The sequence below is a fragment of the Pristis pectinata genome, chromosome 41 (genome assembly GCF_009764475.1).
Source record: "Pristis pectinata isolate sPriPec2 chromosome 41, sPriPec2.1.pri, whole genome shotgun sequence".
Classification (NCBI taxonomy): Eukaryota; Metazoa; Chordata; class Chondrichthyes; order Rhinopristiformes; family Pristidae; genus Pristis; species Pristis pectinata.
The window spans coordinates 4754827-4775691 of record NC_067444.1 but is presented as its reverse complement, the minus strand read 5'-3'; the positions used below and the strand labels follow the sequence as shown (position 1 = coordinate 4775691).

The 20865-nt window shown below is 42.6% G+C and overlaps 1 protein-coding gene across 3 annotated transcripts in view; it reads right to left on the bottom strand.

Annotated features, from left to right (window-relative positions):
• Positions 1-10215: 10215 nt before the first annotated feature.
• The window catches only part of LOC127566465 (uncharacterized), a 52469-nt gene continuing 41819 nt past the window's right edge, over positions 10216-20865 (bottom strand). For all 3 annotated transcript variants that reach the window (XM_052008899.1, XM_052008902.1, XM_052008901.1), the window contains 7 exons: positions 19059-19148; positions 17700-17727; positions 17264-17307; positions 16502-16529; positions 15817-15863; positions 14861-14901; positions 10216-12992 (listed from right to left, as the gene is read on the bottom strand). In XM_052008899.1, coding sequence (XP_051864859.1) covers positions 12927-12992; positions 14861-14901; positions 15817-15863; positions 16502-16529; positions 17264-17307; positions 17700-17727; positions 19059-19148 — 344 coding nt within the window. In that variant the 3' untranslated portion in view covers positions 10216-12926. The remainder of the gene's footprint in view (positions 12993-14860; positions 14902-15816; positions 15864-16501; positions 16530-17263; positions 17308-17699; positions 17728-19058; positions 19149-20865) is intronic.

Genomic DNA, 20865 nt, shown 5'->3' with positions numbered 1-20865 from the left:
GAGTTGTTGCTCGATGGAAAACACAGGGTGATGTGCGCGTTTTATTGTCCTGCTGAACTGTACGAAAAGTTTAGCTCTGGGACAACTGGCCGACAGAAAAGAAGACTTGGAAGATTCAAAGGGCGGAATGAAAATATGCAGGAGGAAAAAATGCGTGTTGAAGTAACTTGCTTCTACTGAACCTTGAGACAGCAGACTGATCTCTTCATGGATTTATCTTGCGGTGAAGGAAGATCCTCAGGAAGTATATTCGCACTCACTCTACCCAGCACTGTGAGCTGCACCAACATATATATATATATCTATATATATCTATATATATAAATATATATATATATATCTTTTTTTAAATGCTTCAGGGCTCACCATAACGTACAGACAAAGAGACGGTATTCATGATCTCATGCGGCTGCGAAAACAGATCGCAGGCATACGAGGACGAGGAACTGAGGCGATTGTTCACACAGGAAAACCGTTGGAGAATAATTGCATACAGGGAGGCTAATGTAATCACGTGACGCTGCACTCAGTGCTTCATGAGTGAGGTTTGTACAATTTGAAATGTAATGTCATTGGTCCGTATGAGCTCCAGGAGGTTTCCATCATCCTCAGGAAATCCAGTGCTGAGAAATGAGTTTTTTTTTTACTTTACGCTGAAGACGTTCACTTTTAGACACAAATTTTCAAGTGTCATGCGCAGGACTACAAATGACTTAAAGACGGCACTCAGTGACAGCACTCAGTGCTGTACTTGGGGAAGTTTTCATAGCATTCTAACTCATTTGTCTCCTTCGGAAAAAAATGATGGAACACTGGACTCTGTTAGTGAAATCCTTTTAGAGTTGGCCGTGGATTGGAAATGCTTTGGCGAAAGCATGCTCAGGCCATTGATATTTTGTTGCATACACTGAAGGTCATATTGCTGAAAATTAAGGAACTGAAATGAATGACGTTAGTATTTGGGTGCTGGACTTCGAAGGTGATTGTGGTTCTTTGAGAAAAGATCTGGAAATGTTTCAGCGACATTTCACGACCTGGAGGAAATAACAATTTATTTTGTTCCTTGGATATTCATGATAAACAGACCTCTACAGAGAAACTCGTGATGAATTTCCTGGTGCCAATTCATGTCACAGCTGAAATTGAATAACAACAGATCCAGATGATTATATTTGGTAATGTTTTGCTGCAAATGTTAACACTGTGTGTTTTGCTTATTATGAATACATTTCTGCGGATCGTCCTTCACCGCAAGATAAATAAATGGATGAATTGGTAAATTTGGTTCACTGACAAATGTACCGAGATACAGTGAAAAGCTTTGTTTTGCATGCCATTCATTACAGATAATTTAATTGCAATAGAGCGTTGATGTAGTACAAGGAAAAACAGTAACACAATGCAGAATAAAAAGTTACAGTTGCAGCGGAAGTGCAGTACAGGCAGACAATAAGGTGCAAGGCCACCACGTCATATTGCAAGGTCAAGGGTCCATCTTCGTGTACGAGGGTCCGTTTAATCGTCTTAAAATAGCGGTATAAAGGTTTCCCTTTATCTTAGTGGGATGAGTTTTCAGGCTTTAATATCTCCTGCCCGATGGGAGGGGGAGAAGACCGAATGTTCGGGGTCGGTGGAGTCCACAGCTCTTTGCAGTTTCTTGTGGTCTCGGGAAGATCAGTTGCATGCCAAGCCGTGATGCATCCGGAAAGGATGCTTTCTGTGGTGTCTCGATTAAGACAAAGGTTAGGTTCAACGAGCACAATCCAAATTTCTTTCGCCAAGAGGGCGCTGAAGCGCTTTCTTGGCCGTAGCGTCTACGCAAAGCTTTTCACTGTGCTCACTCCAAGGAACTAAAGCTTTTCACTGTGCTCACTCCAAGGAACTTGAAACCTTCAACCGCCCCTACCTCAGCACCGTTGATATAAACAGAAACGTGTGCAAAGCCCCCTCCCTTCCTGAGGTCAATTACCAGCTCCTTTTTTCGATTACAGTTGAGCGAAAGGTCATGAAACCAGATACTCTGTCTCCTTCCTCTACTCCGACTCACCGTTACTGAGATACGACTCACCTTGGTGGTGACATCTGCAAACTTGTAGTTGTAGCAGAAGCTGGCCATGCAGTGTTGTATGTATAGGGAGTCGAGTAGGGGGCTGAGGATGCAGCCTTGTGGGGCACCAGCGTTGAGGATAACCTTGGCGAGGTATTGTTACCTGTCTTTATCGTTTGGTCCGGATGTCAAGAATCCAGTTGCAAAGGGCGGTGTTGAGTCCTAGGTCCGGGGATTTTGAGATACGTTTGCTCATAATTATGGTATTGAAGGCGGGAGCTGCCGTCAATAATCAATCGTCTCTCTGTGTCTTTATTGTACAGATGCTCCAGAGATGAGTGCCGGAGCAGGGAGATTGCGTCCACCGTGCACTTGTTTCGGCGGTAGGTTAATTGCAGTGGGTCAAGCTTGTCTGTGAACTGGTGCGAATGCGTGCCATGACCAACATCTCCGAGCACTTCATGATGGTAGATGTCACGGCCACCGGGCAGTAGCTACTGAGGCAAATTACCTTATTTATCTCAGATACCAGCATAATAGTGGTCTTCATAAAGCAGGCGGAGATCTCAGATTGAAGTAGCGAGAAGTTAAAAATATCTGCCAGCTGATCTGTGCTGGATGAGGGATGAAAACATTTGTAATAATCTTCGCTTGAGGAATGCTGACGCGGAAATATGTTATGCAATGGAATCCCGAAAGTGGAGTTGTGTGATCTTTGGCAAATTGAGCGTTGCTATTAGTTGAACTATGAAACGGTTTGGTGTGCCGGCTTCGTTTCTCTTTGAAGGGATATGTTTTGGATAAACAATAACGATGATTTCAAACGGTCACACTATGACACGGAGGGGTCATGCAATTAAGTGTTACAAACATTCCCAGAGAATAAACCCCGTGCATCTGGAGCCTTCAAACGTCTTCATGCAGAGGAGGAGGTTAATGGCAGAACAGAAAGTTGCTGCACAAAGTTAAGGGCGGAACATATATGTTATAAAGCATGAAGCTTTTCTACAAAAAAGAGGTATCCGAAAGAAGAGGACAGAGGATTTGAAAGGGTAACATTTGGAGGGAGCCTAAGGAATATTTCCGTTTCACCCACTTGATGACCGACATCTGGAGCGCACTGCCTAAGCGGGTCGTGAAGATAGTTTCAATCGCAACAAATGTGAATGATTTAAACCTGAATCACCAAGTCTTAGAAGGTTACGGCCCAATGAAATTGGTACAGGTGGGGGCCATGGGCATGTTGAACCGAAGGACCTGTTTGTGTGCGAATGATTGTATGATAATCAGAGAGCTCCCTCTTGCTGTTCACCGTCTGTCTGACTTGATACTTAGTAAACATACAAATGCCGCCATGTGTTTATGCATCTTTATGGATCTGCATTATCTGCATTGCGTTTTAAGTTTGCAACGCTTTATTTGAATACGCCGATGCTCAGCTCACGCAACAAATCCTGGTAGCAGTGGGATATCTCCCTTCCGATAAACAGTGGTGCCTCGGTCATAAACTGGGCCCAATGCCAGAATAAAACGCCGTCAGATCCCAGGCCTAAAGAAGTATCGGCATCCTTTCACGAACTTGCATTTCCTAAACACTGCGTCTTAGTCTTGACTAACCTTCATTTTATTTGTTCCCGACACAATGTTGAGTCATGGCAGGCGGATATAAATTCTGGTCAAAATATGAAGTTGTCCACTTCGTAAGATACAACAAAATGAGAACTTGGCATTTAAAATTTAAACGTTGGAAGCTGGTGCAGTTCAGTCGGGTCTACGTGCGCAGACGTCAATGACATTAACGATCAGGTACTCCAAGCGATTAAGATATATTGTTGTAAAGGATGTGCATGTTAATGTAAGGAAAACTTATTGCTATGATGTTTGACCATTGACAATTGCTTTTGGGTCTAATCTCCCAATGAAGAGAGGGCAAATACCTACGATGACGAGACTGCAACAAGTCGATCTGATTGATTTCTGGTATTGGATTATTTTGTGATGAGCAGACATACTGTTGAATACTGTCGATTTTCAAAATTAAAAATGCTTAAGGGTCTTCGGAAGTTAGATGCAGAACATAATTTCTCATGAATCTAGAAACAGTGTTCAGTCCTCGAAGGAGAGAGCCAACAATTTAGCACGAATTTGGAAATAACTTTCCAGCCAAAGTAGTTAATCTTTTGTATTCCTCACACAATAGTGTGGCGAAGGTTCAGTTGCTGAATATGCAAGGACCTATATATGCTTGTATATTAATATAATACAGAGATTTTGCATTATTATAGTAGAGTAGCTCTGAGGGGAAACATTATTGCGTGGCTGAGCTCCCCTGGGCCTGTCTGGCCGCCTGCCGACTCAAATTTATAATTTATTATAATTCATGGGGAGCTGACTCAAAGCATTGCCACTGAGCGATGTGCAAGGTAACAGCGTGTCCCTGAACATGTTATTGGTGTATAATCACTCTTGACCGTGTGAATGGCCGACACCTGTTCGTCGGGCCCACACCTGTCCCTATCTTCGAAGTTCTCTGTTCAGCAACAGCTTCCGACTGCATTTCCCAGCCAATCGAAGACGACGTCACCAGCTCGACCCCTCATATTAGGGCGAACAGATTAGGCTTTGTGTTGCGTGTGAAGTCATATTTCAAAAGGATATGTGAAAAATGCTCATCTCACCAGTTTCAAAGCTTTTTCCAATCGAAAAATGTTGCTGAATAATATGGAGCACGCCAAAATTCACAGAGAAATGTATTTGTTCGGCATAGAGTGTACTGATGTTTGGGACACATTTGGTGCCTCAAAGACCTTAAAAACCTACGCGGCCTCACCAGTGAAATAAAAAAAATGTTGCCATCCTCATCGTGGAATTGGTATGTTTCTTGATGACCCTGAGGTGAATGATTTAATTGGTTACCTAGTGATGTGAACACGTCTCAATATGATAGCAGCGGAGCAGATTTGTAACGACAAATAAGCCGAAGAAAAATAGACAGTAACACGAGACTGTCCCAACGCACAGTTTGCATTGGGTCCCTTCCATGACAATTGGCTCAACTCTGGAGGATAAAGGTGCGCAGCATGTCGTCAGCGTGACGTCCTTCGGGTCCTATCAAGGAGGACTGTGCTCCTTTCACGTGCAGCTGGAAGTAGTCGCAACTGATGAATTAACCCAACCTACTCTCACACAAACTCACGAAAACAAACGCCCCAACAAACACCACAACAAGATAATCGGAAATGCTGTTATTTGCGGAGGAATAAAATCACCACGCGAGTAAATATTGCATTCTTAATTCCTTCAGTACAGCGAAGCAGAGAATGTGCAGAAGAAGGCCGCATTAGGTTCCGCAAATTAAGGACAGCCAAATTGAACATGAAATTATTTGACGGTATCTCACAAAATGTGCAATTCCGTCATGGATCAGTTGTTATGCCCATCGCTTATACTTCCTATCAGTGGCACTATCTCACACGTCATAGCGTAAAAATCCTTCCGAAGACCGTGACATGTTGAATTCGTGAACCTAACTGATGTCCCTTCATTAACAGGGTTCCCTCTTCGCTTTTTGAACGTTGCTGTATTGAGTGAAAATATGTTTTCTTCTGGAATCCAGGGAGGTCTTTTGGCCACTCTAAAAGTGTTAGACTATGTTTTTTTAATTTCTGCAGACAAATATCTCAGTTACAAATTTTAATGGAAGGATTATTTTAACTTACAGTTCGTTTCTTCGTTGATGTTTCATCTTGTAATCAGCCTCTGTGGGACACAAGTGTATGGAATGCATGAATGTTTGAAACCCCTGCTTAACATTTATGAGACAATGCTCAAATATTCCCTCGGACAAGATTCATTTTGTCATCATATTCAGTCTGTGCTGGTCAGTGGGGCACCGAATGTATTTCAGCATTTACATCCGGGATAGAAGGAGACAATTTCGGCCCATCTGATGTATTCTGGTTCACCGAACAACCCTTTCTCACTTCTAACTTTCCACGTAACCTCATATTACTGCATTCAGAACACCCCATCCAATTCCCGTGTATCCTGCGGTTCAACGGCACACTCGAGAACTTTTAGAAGACGGAAATATGGTCCCAGAAGGAACGTATTTAGGATATTGTAGGGACCCTAAACGCCCGCACATACCTCGACCTCAAAATCTGCCTCGTTAGCACCTCATTGTCTGCCTGCACTGCGCTTTCCTTGTAACTGCAACACTTCATTCTGCATTCTGTTATTGTTTTCCCTTGTACTACCTCAATGCACTGTTGTAATGAAATGATCTGTAGGGCCGTCATGAAAAACAAGGTTTTCACTGTACTTCGGTGCATTTGACAATAGTAGATCAATTTACCCAGGCCCTCACTGCGAGAACATGAAAAATTCACACAGACATCACGGTAGCTTAGGATACAACCTGGGTTGCTGAAGCTCTGAGTGAGAGCGCTAACCACTAAGTCACTGTGAAAGCATAGCTTTCTGAATAGGACTGATGAACTTTGGAGTGCCCAAGTCCAGTCTGGACACACTTTCGGTGAACTGTGCAAGTCGGCTTGATAATGCATGTCTGATGCATTGCTAATATTGATACTGTTATATATAACCCAATTTCCTCGCTGTAAAACCCATCCTAATATTGTATTTGGTCAGTTGTCTATGTCACTTTACTTCCATATTTGTCCAACTTTACACGTTTACTTTCACAACACGCGTCTTTCCAGCAGGTGCGACAGTTTCATACAACACCCGAAAAACGAGTTGCATCTTCATCCCAAATATAAGTCACCGCTTAATTATTAAGCTATTTCAAACGGGAATGGTGGAATAAGAGGAATAATTCGGGGTAGGGCTGTGGTGTGACAAAAACAGGTGGATTGGGAATGATGGGATCGTTCTATTGGCAGTTGCCATGGACTAGAATGTGCTCTTTCTCTTTTTTTGTCATAAGTAAATGGGTGAAATCAATTGGACGCAGACGACACTTCGTTTTCACATCGGTAGTGATCATTTCATAATCAGGAGTCAAAAACAATCGGAATGTGCTGAAACACTGAGATCAACACAAACTTTCCAGAACCACTCACCAAATCGGATAGGATCTGTTCATTGAGAAGCAGACCAACGTTCAGGTCAGGCACCTATCCACAGATGGTGTCTGACGGACTGAGTGTTTACAGCACTTTCTAAAATGCTCTTGTCTTGTCCATAATTTGCGTGCCACATCCAACTTCCACTCAGTGGTTCATTGAGGGACAAGCTCATGATATCTCATGCCTACCTCGCTTTTCACCGAGAACATGGATACAATTTGAGTTTGTCACGCTGTATGCAATGCACAGCAGACAAACAATACAACGGGTGTACTGCAAAACAAGTGAGTAGTAACTTAGAGAGAAGATGGGTGAGGGGTGGTTCGGGCAATGGGAATAATTTTGAAAGGAATAAGCCAAAGTTGGCCAGGCCTGCAGCGTGGAGAAATGGTGGCCGATCTGCGATGAGAACACAGACAGAAGAAGTATCGAATATTTCGATGCGACGGGCTGTTGGACACGACTTACAGTAAGGATGTCGTGACAGAGAGAGGAGATCTGAGCCAATTTTAAAAGCAAGTAATTTACAACTGGGATTTCCAATTCTGATACAAAAGGCGAAAGAAATTTGCAGAATCAGAACGGGCCAGTTTCACTGCTTCCCTGTCCATCCTGACAAGACATTCCCAACAATCTTGCGTCAGGGTTGTTTCCTACAGACAGGCGCTTACCGCGAAACGAGTTTGGTATCTCACCGTTCCTAAACGCAATTGTTCATTTTGGTTAAGTTTCTGATGAATATTGGATTCGGTGTTCATCTGGAAGTTTCCCATTCACTCTGTGTGGGTGCACTTAACTTTGGAAAGCAAACAAAGTTCTTTGGTCAATCCTTTTAAGAACAGTAGACAGCAGAGTCTTAGAGTCACACTCATACCGTACAGAAGCAACATGTTCAGCTGTCCATGCTGACAACCATGTCCTCATCTGAACGGATTCCATTTACCAGTGATTGGTCTGTTGTGTTCTCTGCTTCGGCGATTAAAGTGCAGGTCCCGATATGTCCAAAGTGTTGTGAGAGGCTCTGCCTCGGTCATCAAATCTTTCAGTGAAATCCCAATTACCGCCACTCTCTGGGTCTAACGGTCTTCTTCGGAGTGTCAATGTCACCAAACTACGACATCATGATTCTTCAAAAATATTTGGTTATGTCCTCAGTGAGCGGTCGCAACTATGAATATCGGCAGAAATGCTCGCAAACAACCTAACAGATTTCATTCTGCTGATAAACGTTTCTCCATCAACGCAGAATTCTTGGTGAACAGTTCGAACGCTTAAGCTTCATTCATACAGCATGGTAACAGGGCCTTCCGGCACAAGGAGTCCGCGCCGCCCAATTGCTCTATGTTAACCTACCAACCTGTACGTCTTTGGAATGTGAGAGAAAACCAGAGCACCCGGAGGAAACCCACGAGGTCACGGGGAAAACGTACAAACTCCTTACAGGCAGCGGCGGGAATTGAACTGCGATCGCTGGCACTGTAATAACGTTACCGTACGCTACCGTGCCGGCAAGGCATTCGAAAACCCAATATTGGGCACAAACAGAAGCAAAGATAATGCTATCTAAATGATCGCGGGTGTTTTCCTTTGAAAGCTAAAATACGACAAAGGTGGAGAGAGCCAGCGATGGAGAGAGAGAGTATAATGTGAGATGCAAAATACAGAGGTCATGTCGGAGTATAGCTGCTTATGAAGTTATATATTGCCTTGAGTAACGTCACGTAACATAAAATGTCGCTTCCACTTATTTTGATTTATTTGCGGAGTTTGATCGGCATTTAACTCCCTTTTTAAAGCGGTTATATATTCTGTAGCTGTGTGAATTTTTATTGGGTTTGCCACCCGGCAAATTTCGGTTCGAACTGGGAGAACATCCGGAGGAGAAACTACCTGAGCCAAACACTTCGTCCTCAACACCGTCCGAACTGTTCATTGTCTATTTTGAGGCACGTGAATAATAGGAAGTATTCACCCCGTATTCAACCTGTCTGGGCCCATAAATAGTTTGTGCGATTTAAATATACCATCCCGTACTCTTCTCAACTGTACAGGATACAGGCCCAGTCCTCTTACTGTCAGCTCGTTGGACAGAGCTCCAACCCAAGAGGCGACATGGTGAACAACATGGTGGGCCGGGCCGAAGGGCCTGTATTGTGCTGTGTTGTTCTATAATTCTATGGTTCGATGGTGAACCTTCCTTCCACGCGCTCGATCCCGTCCATTGAAAGCAGACAAAGGTTTGGATTCAAGACCCATTTGCCTGTAACATTCACTGCCTGTTTCATTCAACAGATTCTCCACGAACTCCTCTGCCTTACTGGCATATTCTTTTTTGTAGAATTATTTCAGACTTCGGAGTAGGTCTTTTCATCAACCTTGCGCCAGGAGCCTTTACTTTCCACGGACGCACACCGCGAGATGATTTCGGAAACTCGACACACATAAAAGCAATTGTTGTCTTGCGTTAGCATTCGGATCATGATTGCATTAGGCTGTCATCTGAATGCTTCCGTTACTGTAATTGGGAGCTTAAAATTTTGAAACGCGGACAGGGTGCTTTGTTAAATTTACTTGAGAAAAGATACAGTCATACAGCACAGAAAAAGTCGCTTGACCCTCCATGCCGGCCATCAAGTCACCATTCATACTATTTACATTTACCAGAGCTTGTTCTGTAGCCTTCAGCTCATCGGTGATCCAAGAACATAGTTCCATGAAACTGGCAACTCAGGTCGGCACGGTCGTGAAGAACGTGTTTGGGAAGCTTAGTTTCATCTGTAAGGGCATTGAGTGCAAGAGCGGGGGCGTCACATTACAGTTATTCACGTCGTAGGTGACACCGTACATGGAGTATTGTGTGCAGTTATGGTGGCGCAGCTATAAATAGCATGCCGTTAAGCTGTAAATGATGCAGAAAAGATTCAGAAAGGTTTTGCCAGCGTTCGATGGCTTGTGTTGGAAATGAGGGATGAGACAGCCTGTGTGTTTTACGCCGGATTGTAAAAGGCTGAGGGTGATCATATAGCGGTATAGAAAATCATGAGGGACATAGGCATACTAATAAAAGGTCACAGCTTTTTTTTTCCAGGACAGAGACTTACTTCAAAGGAACAAGAACATGGACCACAGTACAGAAGTTCCCACAGAATAAAATATCTACAATTATATGTAAAATATCCACTGCCTGTTGAATAGACATTTTCTCCCCTTGCTATTTTTCGTTGTGACAGTTCTATATGATCGGTTTTCCCACACAATATCCCCATTAAACACAACTAATTGATTCTAAACCTGAATAGAATGTTATCACCACTACAACAGTGTATCTGAGTCGATTTCGCCACAACCACTCAGAAGCGACTTCGGGAGAGAATGTAAGGTGGTTATTTGCATTCGGATTCCGCACCCGAAACAGATTTCAAATCAGAATCGTAAACAGAATCCGAATGAGAATCAGAATAGGAATCCGAATCTGACAAAGAATCAGGCTCCAAAAGAGTATTCAAATTAGAATAGAATCAGAATCCATTTCTGATAAAAATTATCAGATTAAAAATCAGAATTAAAATCCGAAAAAGAATCCGAATCCAAATCCCAATCCCAAACATAATCCAGAACAAGATCAGCGTCAGAATCCTAATCCTTATCCAAATAAGAATCAGAACCCGAAACAGAATCAGGGTCGGAATCCGATTTGAAATCTGAATCAAAATCCGAATTCGCAAGATTCCAAATCTCAGGCAGAGTCAGAATCCGATCTCAAATCCGAATCCACAACAGATTCCAAATCTCAATCAGAATCAGAACCCGAATCCGAAGCCGAAACAGTAATAAACTACGAATCTGAATCTAAATCACAATTCGAATTTGAATCTGATCACCAATCAGAATCAGATCGATAATCCCAGTGAGATATAACGTGAAATGTTCTGTTTTGCTGCAGCAGTACAGTGCAATGACATAAAAAAGGAGATGGCAGCATAAATACCCAGCAGTTCATGCAGATCTGTGGGCGGTAGCGGACATCCTTTGGCAAACAGAGTGGGAAGATGGGGAGGGAAAGGGGAGACGGAGGGGGGTGTGTTTCCTGAAGGACGTCAGTATAAAACCTTTATAAACTGCTTACTTCTAACAACAACCTCAGTACCCAAGGAATTCACAATGGTAGTCCTTGACTTTAACTTGTAAAATATTACTTCAAAGAATGAGGAACTTGGACAATACAACAGAAAGTCCCACCGAAGAAAACATTTACAGGTGTATGCAAAATGCCCGCTGCCTGTGAAACAACATTAATTTCTGTCACCTTGCTATTCCTTGCTGTGACGACTCCTCATATTCACGATGCCCCCACACAATATCACCCAGAAAATGTTGAGACAATGAATTAAGGGGTGGACTGATAAGCTCACGTGATCTCGTAAATAATGCCACAACCATGAGCTTTGTAGAATTTGAAATGCAGCGGCTCTCTCTCTCTTTCCCCTCCCTCCCTTCTTCTCTCACATGTGCATAGGTGATGTTACGGACTCAGTGAAAGTCTCTTTAAGATAGAGTGTGGGTGTGTGTGGGGCGTGCTTACGTCAATAGAAGATAAAGGACGTAATGACGTTGTTGAAGAGGTCAGAAGAAGAGAGAGAGGAGAGAGAGAGAGAAAGGAGAGAGACACCAGCCTGCTAGTGTTCTCTATCGACGGATGAGAAACAATAACTGTGTTTGCCACTGAAATCCATGTATGGAAGTTGGAAGTAATCCGGTGGAGTTCACTTTGTTGCTGACCTGTAGAAGGAAACAGGTATTTGTGTGGACGACCACGGTTCGGATGCTTTTCGGGGTGAGGAAGTCACTACCGAGTAAACACTGAAGTGTCGTTTGGGTTCCATCGTGGAACATTTGGATTTCGTATTTACTCTCTCTATGTTTCTCTACGTCTACGTCTTATCTTCAGACAACGGTGGTTGTTGAAGAAGCCCTTGCTCATGTTTCACCTTATGGCTTGCGGAACTGAACTTTAAGAACCATTCCTGAACTTGGAGTTTGGGACTTTGTCACACACACACGAAGAGTTTAGTTTTGGGGTTAACGTTCAAGGTTTAACAGTTTTGAATTCTAACAAACTAACATTTTTACTTTTATCTTACGTATTATCATAAGTAGTGATTAATAAAATAGTTTTAACACTGAATCATGTTCAGTGTGTTTCTTTTGTTGCTGGTTCGTGACACTGACATTGTGTTTCTAAAAAGGACGTCACTCGCTGCCCACGGTCCAGATCTGTATTTTGTTGATCTGTTCAACGCTCGCAGACAAAAACGACTAAATGACCGTAAAATGCATTTTCATCTCCAAACATTGTCTGAAAGTTGTGACCAGCGCCTTTTTTATACATATTTTATGCATGTCCGCTCGGACCATGACAGCAATGTTAAAAGAAAAAAGAAGTGAAACGATATTACAATGCAAACTCCTTAGTTCTTACAAAAAAATTAAGACGATTGGGTTTCAGAACAGCAATTCAGACGGAAGCTTTCTCAAGCATCAATGAACTGAAGATCGAGTCATCATTTCGAGACTTCACTGTCGGGCGGAAAGACTGGTTTTGGCGCCGCAAGTTAAGCCAAGTGTCGAAAGGGCGCGAGGAAACTTGAATTGCTTAGTTAACCTCTTCCTAAGCTTTTTATTACTGCGTAAGATGGAACAGGTTAAAATCCCCATGATCATTGCTTTGGTCGGCACCGAGTGTACTGGTGAGACGGACGCGGGTTGCCCGAAGACATGTAAGCTTTCTATGGCTTCACCGCTGCATAGATCGTTTCACCATCATCGTAGACTTGAAAGGTTTCTTGCTGGTCCTGAGGAGAGTGATTAAATTGGTTAACGAGTTACTTAATTATCTATTATTCTGTTAACAGCTAATCAATATTCTATCGACAAGAAAATAATGCGGATAGGTTTTGTTGTGCTTCCATGAAGGCCATTTTTAACGTCAGCGATTATTGGTCCGCACAATGTTGCTAGCGCAAGTTTTTTTGGGACGTGTCAAGAATTAGTTCCTTTCACATGAATCGGGTAGGTGATCGCAACAGTTGAACGAACCCAGTCTACACAAGTCACAAACGTAATACAGATGCACCCAACAATTAATCCCAAGAGCATCAAACGGGGGCTAACATTTGAGGCACGGCGAATGATGACTCTAGGAAATATTATGATATAACCTAATGTGTAGAACATAGAACAGTACAGTACAGGAACAGGCCATTCGGTCCACGATGCTGTGACGAACTAATTAAACCAGTAACTCAACGCCGAACTGAACGTCTCCTCTGCCTACATAAGGTTCAGATCCCTGTATTATCTGCACATGCATGTTCTAGCTAAGATCCTCAATTAACCATCGTATTTGCTTGCACTACGCCTGCAAGAAATGCATTCCAGGGTCCCGCCACTCTCTGTGTCAAAGAAACTTGGCCGCCCACCTCTTCTGAATTTACCCCCTCTCATCTCAAAGACATGCCCTCTAGTATTTGACATTTCAAACCTGGGGAAAAGATGCCGACGGCCTACTCCGTCTGTGCCTCTGAAACCTCATAAACTTCTCTCAGTTTCTACTCAGCCTCCGATGCTCCAGAGTAATCAAGCCGAGTTTGCCAAACCTGCCCTTACAAAACTTGCCCTCCATTCCAGGTCCCATCCCGGAAAACCTCTCCTGCACCGTCTGGAAATCCTCCATATCCTTCCTAAAATGGGGCTCCAGATTTGAATGCAGTTTATCCCGTTGCGGCCTTACCAGAATTTTATTAATCTGCAACATAACTTCCTGACTCTTGAAATGAATGCCTCGACTAATAAAGACAAGCACGTCATACCGCTTCTTTACCACCCTATCCACTGGTGTAGACACTTTCTGAGAGCTCTGCACGGAGTACGAGACACCGCTGGACATTAACGCTGATAACTGTCCTGCCAGTAACCGTGTGCAGAATCGGACTCCGAATCTGAACTGAAATCTGAATCCGAATCCGAAACAGAATCAGAATCCGAAACAGTCTCCGAATGCGATTTCGAGTCTGAAACAGATCCCTAATCCGAATCCAAGTCTGAAACAGAATCAGATTCAGATCCAGAATCCGATTTCGAAACAGAATCCGAATTCGAATCCGAAACAGAGTCAGCCACTGAACACCATCAAGAATCAGACTCCAAATCCAAATCCAAATCCGAAACCAAATCCGAATCCGAAACATAATCCGAATTTGAATCAGAATCCGAAGCATATTCCGAATCCGTAATTGCGTACTTTCCTTTACATCTTCTCTTCCAAAGTCAACACCTTACACGTGGCTAGATGAAACTACACTTGCTATTTTTCCGATAATATCTGCGCCTGCTCTAAATATTGCTCTGTCATTTGGCATCCTTCTCCACCATGCACAACACCACCAACATTACACATCATAGCGTAAGCATCTCTCCAAAAGGCGTGCCTTGTTCACTGCGTGAAATCCAAGATGTATGAAGTTAAATAATATCCTCACAATAATCCCACTTCGCTCTTGAAGATTTACTAAACTGAGATCAAAAATAACGTGCATTTTCGTTTGAAAGGAGAAGAATTCTACTTCCCATTCAGACAGTGATAGACGATCCTTGAGCATTTTTTTTCTGACAGCAAGTATCTGAGTTATAAACGATAACTGAAGGGGAATTTTAAACTCACTTTGCATCGCTTCGGTTGAGGTTCCATTGTCAGATGAGCATCTGTGTGACATTAGTAAACAAAAATGCGTCAATGTTTAAAATATCTCAGTTTGGATTTTCAAGAGGGAGGTTGCATTCTTTTTCGGGCAAGGAGTATTTACTCATCACGCTTAGGTTTATGTCAATATCTTATCTTGGTTATATACATACTGCATCCTGGATGGAAGACATTTCGGCCCATCTAATTGATACTATCCCTTCATTAATTATCTCTAAAATCTCTTCTTGCATTCCCATAAATCTCTCCACCCCTTCCAGATTCTACTACCTGCACACGAGAAGCCAATTAAAATGGGTAAGTAACGTAGTAACTGCCACGTCTTTTAAAAGTGGGACAACCCCTGAGCTCCTGGAGGAAACCCGCGCAGTTACAATGAGGTCGGGCAAATTCCACACAAGTCGCACCGCAGGTCAGGATTGAATATGCCGCCCAAATACCGGTGACCCTGCAGCTCATATTTACGCTAAAACTGGATACTCTGCATCAATTACTTTGTTCTTCGTGTCAGTCGGGAGACAATAACACACGGCGCATTGCAGGGAGGAGTTCATTCATAACCTCATGACCTCTCTGCCTTCAATAGGATCATAGCTGATCTGTTGATCCTTTATGTTAACTTACAGCTCTGAGCTCTCTGTGAATTTAAAAGAGAAATATTCACTCGTCGCTGGGTTCAAAACTTTCATCGCATTCACATTTCGACTGAGCAGGTTTCAGACTATGAGCTCTGCTTCACACCCTCACGGCTCCAGAAACTGACTTTAATACGGTTCAATACTGACTTCTAGTGATATCTGTGTGGATATGATCCGTTTTCCCATTGAGCGCATTGGTTTTTGATTTATTCAACGTCAAGTAAACGGACCCGAACAGCACATACAATACTGAATTTAAAAAAGTAGCAAAGAACCTACAGACAACGTCGTCATCAACTTCGTCTTCCAACGGCGCCGGCGTCGCCCTTAAAATAAAGTATTCAGCATTCAGTCATCTTACTTTTCGTGGAGAAGTTTTCAAAATATTGCAGTCAGTGGAAAACAGTTTTCAGGCAACGATCATGTGTAACCTGTAATCACGTGAGTGGAGTTGATTGTCAAGGAAGATGCAATCTGCATTCACAGGGAATTGTGCTGATCTGTGAATAGTCGACGAACTGACAGGTGGAACATGTAAAATGTTGCATCATTGCAGAGAAAAGGGATTCGCGCGAGAGAGAGACAGAGAAGAGAGAGAGAGGGAGAAAGAGAGAAAGCGAGAGAGAGAACTCTTCCGCAAACGAGGATACATGGAGGACACAGTCAGGTTTAAAACGGACTAAAATAGATGACTGAATGAGAAAATCAGTAGGCGTTGAATGTTCGGTGCGATTTATTTCCTCAGTGATTTTATCCCTGTCACCGGTACCAAGTCCCAAGCAGATAAATTAATAGCTATATATTGCCTTTCTGGAAATTAAACCTCATGATTGGATGAATGCGTGGGTGTCCTACATGCTTTAGAGATTCTTTTTGAAACAAAAATACCAGGATGCAAAAACGGTCCTATGCAATTACACGCGAGTGTTACGCCCCTGCGTTCCCATTTAAATTATGTTCTCACCTTATATATCCACGGGCTGTGTCGTGAGCTGTGAAAGACGCAGAGATGGAAAATAATTTTGTATAAAATTATAACTTGGCACGCAAGGACTTTGTACAACAGAAAGCTTATTTGAACAAAATAAATGTCTGTTCATTGTAACAAAATGAAGTCAACGCAAAGTTCATAACTGTCCAAGAACAAGGCCAGACTTAAGTCAACCCATCGGAACGTGAACGTTAGAGATTCAAACAAAAATAAACCGCGCACACCGGAAATCTGAAATAAAAGCTGCAAATTCTGCAAACAGGAAGACTTATCAGTCAGTATCCGTGGAGAGACAAAAACAGTCAAAGTTAAAATCGGGATGACTTCCAGAGACCGCAGCGGACCTGTTGAGCATTTTCCAACATTCTCTGTTTTTACTTTGGACCTTAATCGTTGACACTGCTAGTCTCTCCAGGGATATTTTCTGACCTGCTTGTGTTTCCAGCATTTATTCCAATACATTCTCCCTGTCTCTATTCCAATGATTATATTCAGCGTTCACTGAGTGGTTAATTCAGCCATAAGCATTTAATATCTCAAGTATTCATCGCTGTATTTTAAGCACACGGTCAAAATATGATACGTTGATACTAGTGTGATTCAGACCAGAGGCAACAACACCGTGCATATTGGAAAGACTTCTGGAGAGTTTATCAACAGCATTGTGTCCGTTCTGATTTATGACGTGAGAACGTTGTACGCAAGAGGCAACTTTTGTTACAAAATGAAACTTACGAAGGACGTTGTCATATATCTGGTCTTGAGGAGGTGGTCTTGTCCTTAGAACAACAAAATGAATTATATTATTTGCCCAAGCAAAGCTAAGCCGAAAATAAATTTCAGACAAGGATTGTGCGTAATATGAAAGCATGTGCGCGTGTTATTTTTAAGGAAGATAGAGTTCAGCTGCAACACATTGAGGCAGAAACGCGAATGTTCGAGGACCTGACAGATTCAATAAACGCGGAGAATATGCAATTATGAACAAAAGCTGAACATATCTGAACGTAAGGCAAATTTTAATCTGCGGAACGCTTAAAGGCATCGTATTCCGAGGGCCACGCAGTCATTGTAAACGAGTTAATTAATTTTAACATGAAGATACAACATGCACTCCGAAGGAATACGATAGGTATCAGTTCCATTCAGTCTGCTAAAAGTATGCACTCACGTCATTCCACCACGGCTTCTTGCCTTCCCTGTGAACGACATAGAAATAACGTATAAATTAAATGCAAAACAAAAAAAGGACCTTGTCAGATAGTTGGAAGCATCGTCGAACAACTGCACCGTGTAACAAGTATACCTGTCATTAATCCAAACGTGTTCAAAGAAAATGTTAGAGTTAGTTTAATCCATAAGAACGTTAAAGAAAAAGCGCTCAGATAAAAATAAAATGCAGGATGACGAAAAATGAAATATAAACAGTGGATACTGGATACTTTCAGCATGTCGGGGAATATCTGTGGAAAGTGGAAAGGGTTCATCTTTCAGATTGAAGATTTTTTTTAGCCTAACTGGGAGAGGAAGAAACCAAATTAGTTATAATTGACAGAAAAGGGTGGTTAAGGAACGGTTCGGTCAAAGGGCACAGCTGTGAACGAAAGAAACCAGAGATGGCCAGGCTTTCAGAAGGGGAAAACGGTTTTAAGAAGCAAAGGTGAAGAGCTCCGGAGCATTTCGTACGAAATTAGTCGAAGACATATTTGGTAGATTTGATTATCTTACTGGTAACGAGGGAGTGCGTAGAAATAGAGAATTATCTCGGAGGTGCTTGCTCAAAAATGAACAACTGCAGATTCGATTGTGGTTGCATCGTAAGAGGAGCAGATAGATGTGAGACATTTCCATGTTTAGATCAGGAACTACAAAATGTGAACTAATTTAAAAATATGAACGTTCACTCATCTAGCTGTGTTGTTACTGATTCCAGGAAACTCGCCTTAAGAGATCCATCTGATTAGTTATTTGTCCAATGTCAGTTCTTCATAGTTTCCTTGGCACAGAATTGAGGCCCATAAACCTGCCAGGGCCGTGCTGCCCATTCCTCGCGCATTAATACCTATGCCAATTCATTCTAAGAGAATCGCCATCAACGCACTCCTTGGTTCTGCCAATCATCTACACAGGGGGAAACGTTGTCGTGGTGAAATAACACAATAGGGACCTCTGTGGAATGTAACGGCAAACCGCCCACCCAGGGGGAAACCCACGGAGTCAAACGGAGAACGTTCAAGCTCCAGCAAACAGCATTGAAGTTGGAAACGATCCTTGGAGCTTTGAGGCATTTACGGTGGTTAACATCGATAAAAGGTTACGCTGCAGGGTATCCGTTACTTCGTCATCCTAAGTTACGACAAAACTTCTTCAACTTCAACCTTCGAAATATGACCTGTCCGTGCACCATATCCTCAATATTTTTTTGCCAAAAACTAATTGCCTAGCACGGGTACATGGTTTAAGGGGTTGTAGTGAGATACACATGCTTACAGTAGATTTACAATAGATATACATGCATAGATTAACCTACTTTTCTTCCAGCAGTAGATGCCCAGCAGAGCACAGATTGGGATCAGAGGCAAGACAGCAAAAGCTGTAATCAACGCCCGAAAAGATTGAGCTGAAAAGAGAAAGAACGGACAAAATATTGAAATGATAATTAGTCTGGTCATATGCCATCAGCAAATTTTCGTACCTCTGGCGAACGACAAATTGAACGCAGAGTAGTTAAGTCGTCCCAAACCTAAAAATTCTGGGGAACCCACTGGATGTGCCGGTCATTTCATATAGATTGTAAGTTGGAAGAAAAAACCTGAGTATTACTTTTGTAAACATGAGTTTTTCTTCAGGTATTTGGAGGGGGACCAGGAGAGCGAGAGAGAGAGAGAGAGAGAGAGAGAGAGAGAGAGAGAGAGAGAGAGAGAGAGAGAGAGAGAGAGAGAGAGAGAGAGAGAGAGAGAGAGAGAGGTGGGGGGAGAGAGAGAGAGAGAGGGAGGGAGAGAGGGCGCGAAAGAGAGCGACAGACAAAGACAGAGAGAGGGAGAGACAGAGAAGGAGTTGCAATTGCGTTAGATCCAGCCAAGATTCAAAATATAGCGGACATATCAGAGAATGACATGCCTCAGTGTATAATTCCTTCAGTAACATCATGTTATATCACACGTCAAATTCTGTGCAGTCTCAGCACTTACAATTTCTTATATTTGTCGCTTTTGAAAGACTTTTAATCGCCTTTTGAAAGGAGTTCACTGTCATGCCGCTTTGCGAACTTGATCTGGACGAAGTGTTGCGGCCGAACTGGGGAAATAGCTGAAGGAGAAACGACCTCCACTTGGATAACTCTCCTGAGCGCTTTTCTGACTGTTCGATTTTTATTTTGACTCCCTTTAATGGGTTCAAACAATCTCCCTGCATCGACCGCGTCAGGACTTCCACAATTTTGACAATCTCATGGTGAGCACCTATCTCTCTTCCGATCACCATTGGATACAAACACAATCAGCTTAGTATCTGCTCGTTCGACAGTCAAGACAGGAATTGACCCCCTGAACCTTCTGTGACATCGGTCTATTGTCCCCTTTAAGAGCTGTGGAAGCTGAAGTTCGAAGCGCAATTGGCCTGAAACGTCCATATTTTCCACAGGTACCACCTGTCATCCACTGTATTTCCTCGGTTGTCTGCTTTTACTTCAGACTTCAGAGCAACTGTTTTCAAAACCTCTTCACAAGGGCGCCCTCTTCCAACTGACAGCAACAACGTGCTGTGTTTAATTTATTTGATAGAAGTTGTCTGACAGAGCCATAAAGTGATAGAAATCCAGTGCAGAATCAGGCGGTTCGTCTCTTCATACCGGCCATCAAGCAGTTATCTGCATTAATTCAATTTACTAGCACTTGGTCCACAGCCTTATGTGCGCCGGCGATTCAAGTGCTAGTTTCTGGTATTTCTTAAGGCTCTGCCTCCTTCACTAAATCAGTGCATTCCAAATTGCAACCACTTTTGGGTGAAGTATTCTACCTCAGATCGCGTCTACATATTCGACGTCTCCTCTTAATCCCATGCCCTCTGGTGAGAGATATATCTGCTGTGATGTCAACCTTTTCGCTAAATGGCCCACGTTTGCCCCTTTTCTTTACAATATTTTTATTAAATCCATGAAAGAAATACGGAGTACTTGCATCAAAAAAGAAAGTAAAAACACTACTGTATACATTGTATTAAGTCGTACTTAGGATTACAATACTATAAATCAATAATCACATATGGTAGTTAGTTAATAAGGAAAGAAAAAATCGAAATATTTTATTACAAAAAAAAATCTACCCCCACTACCAAAC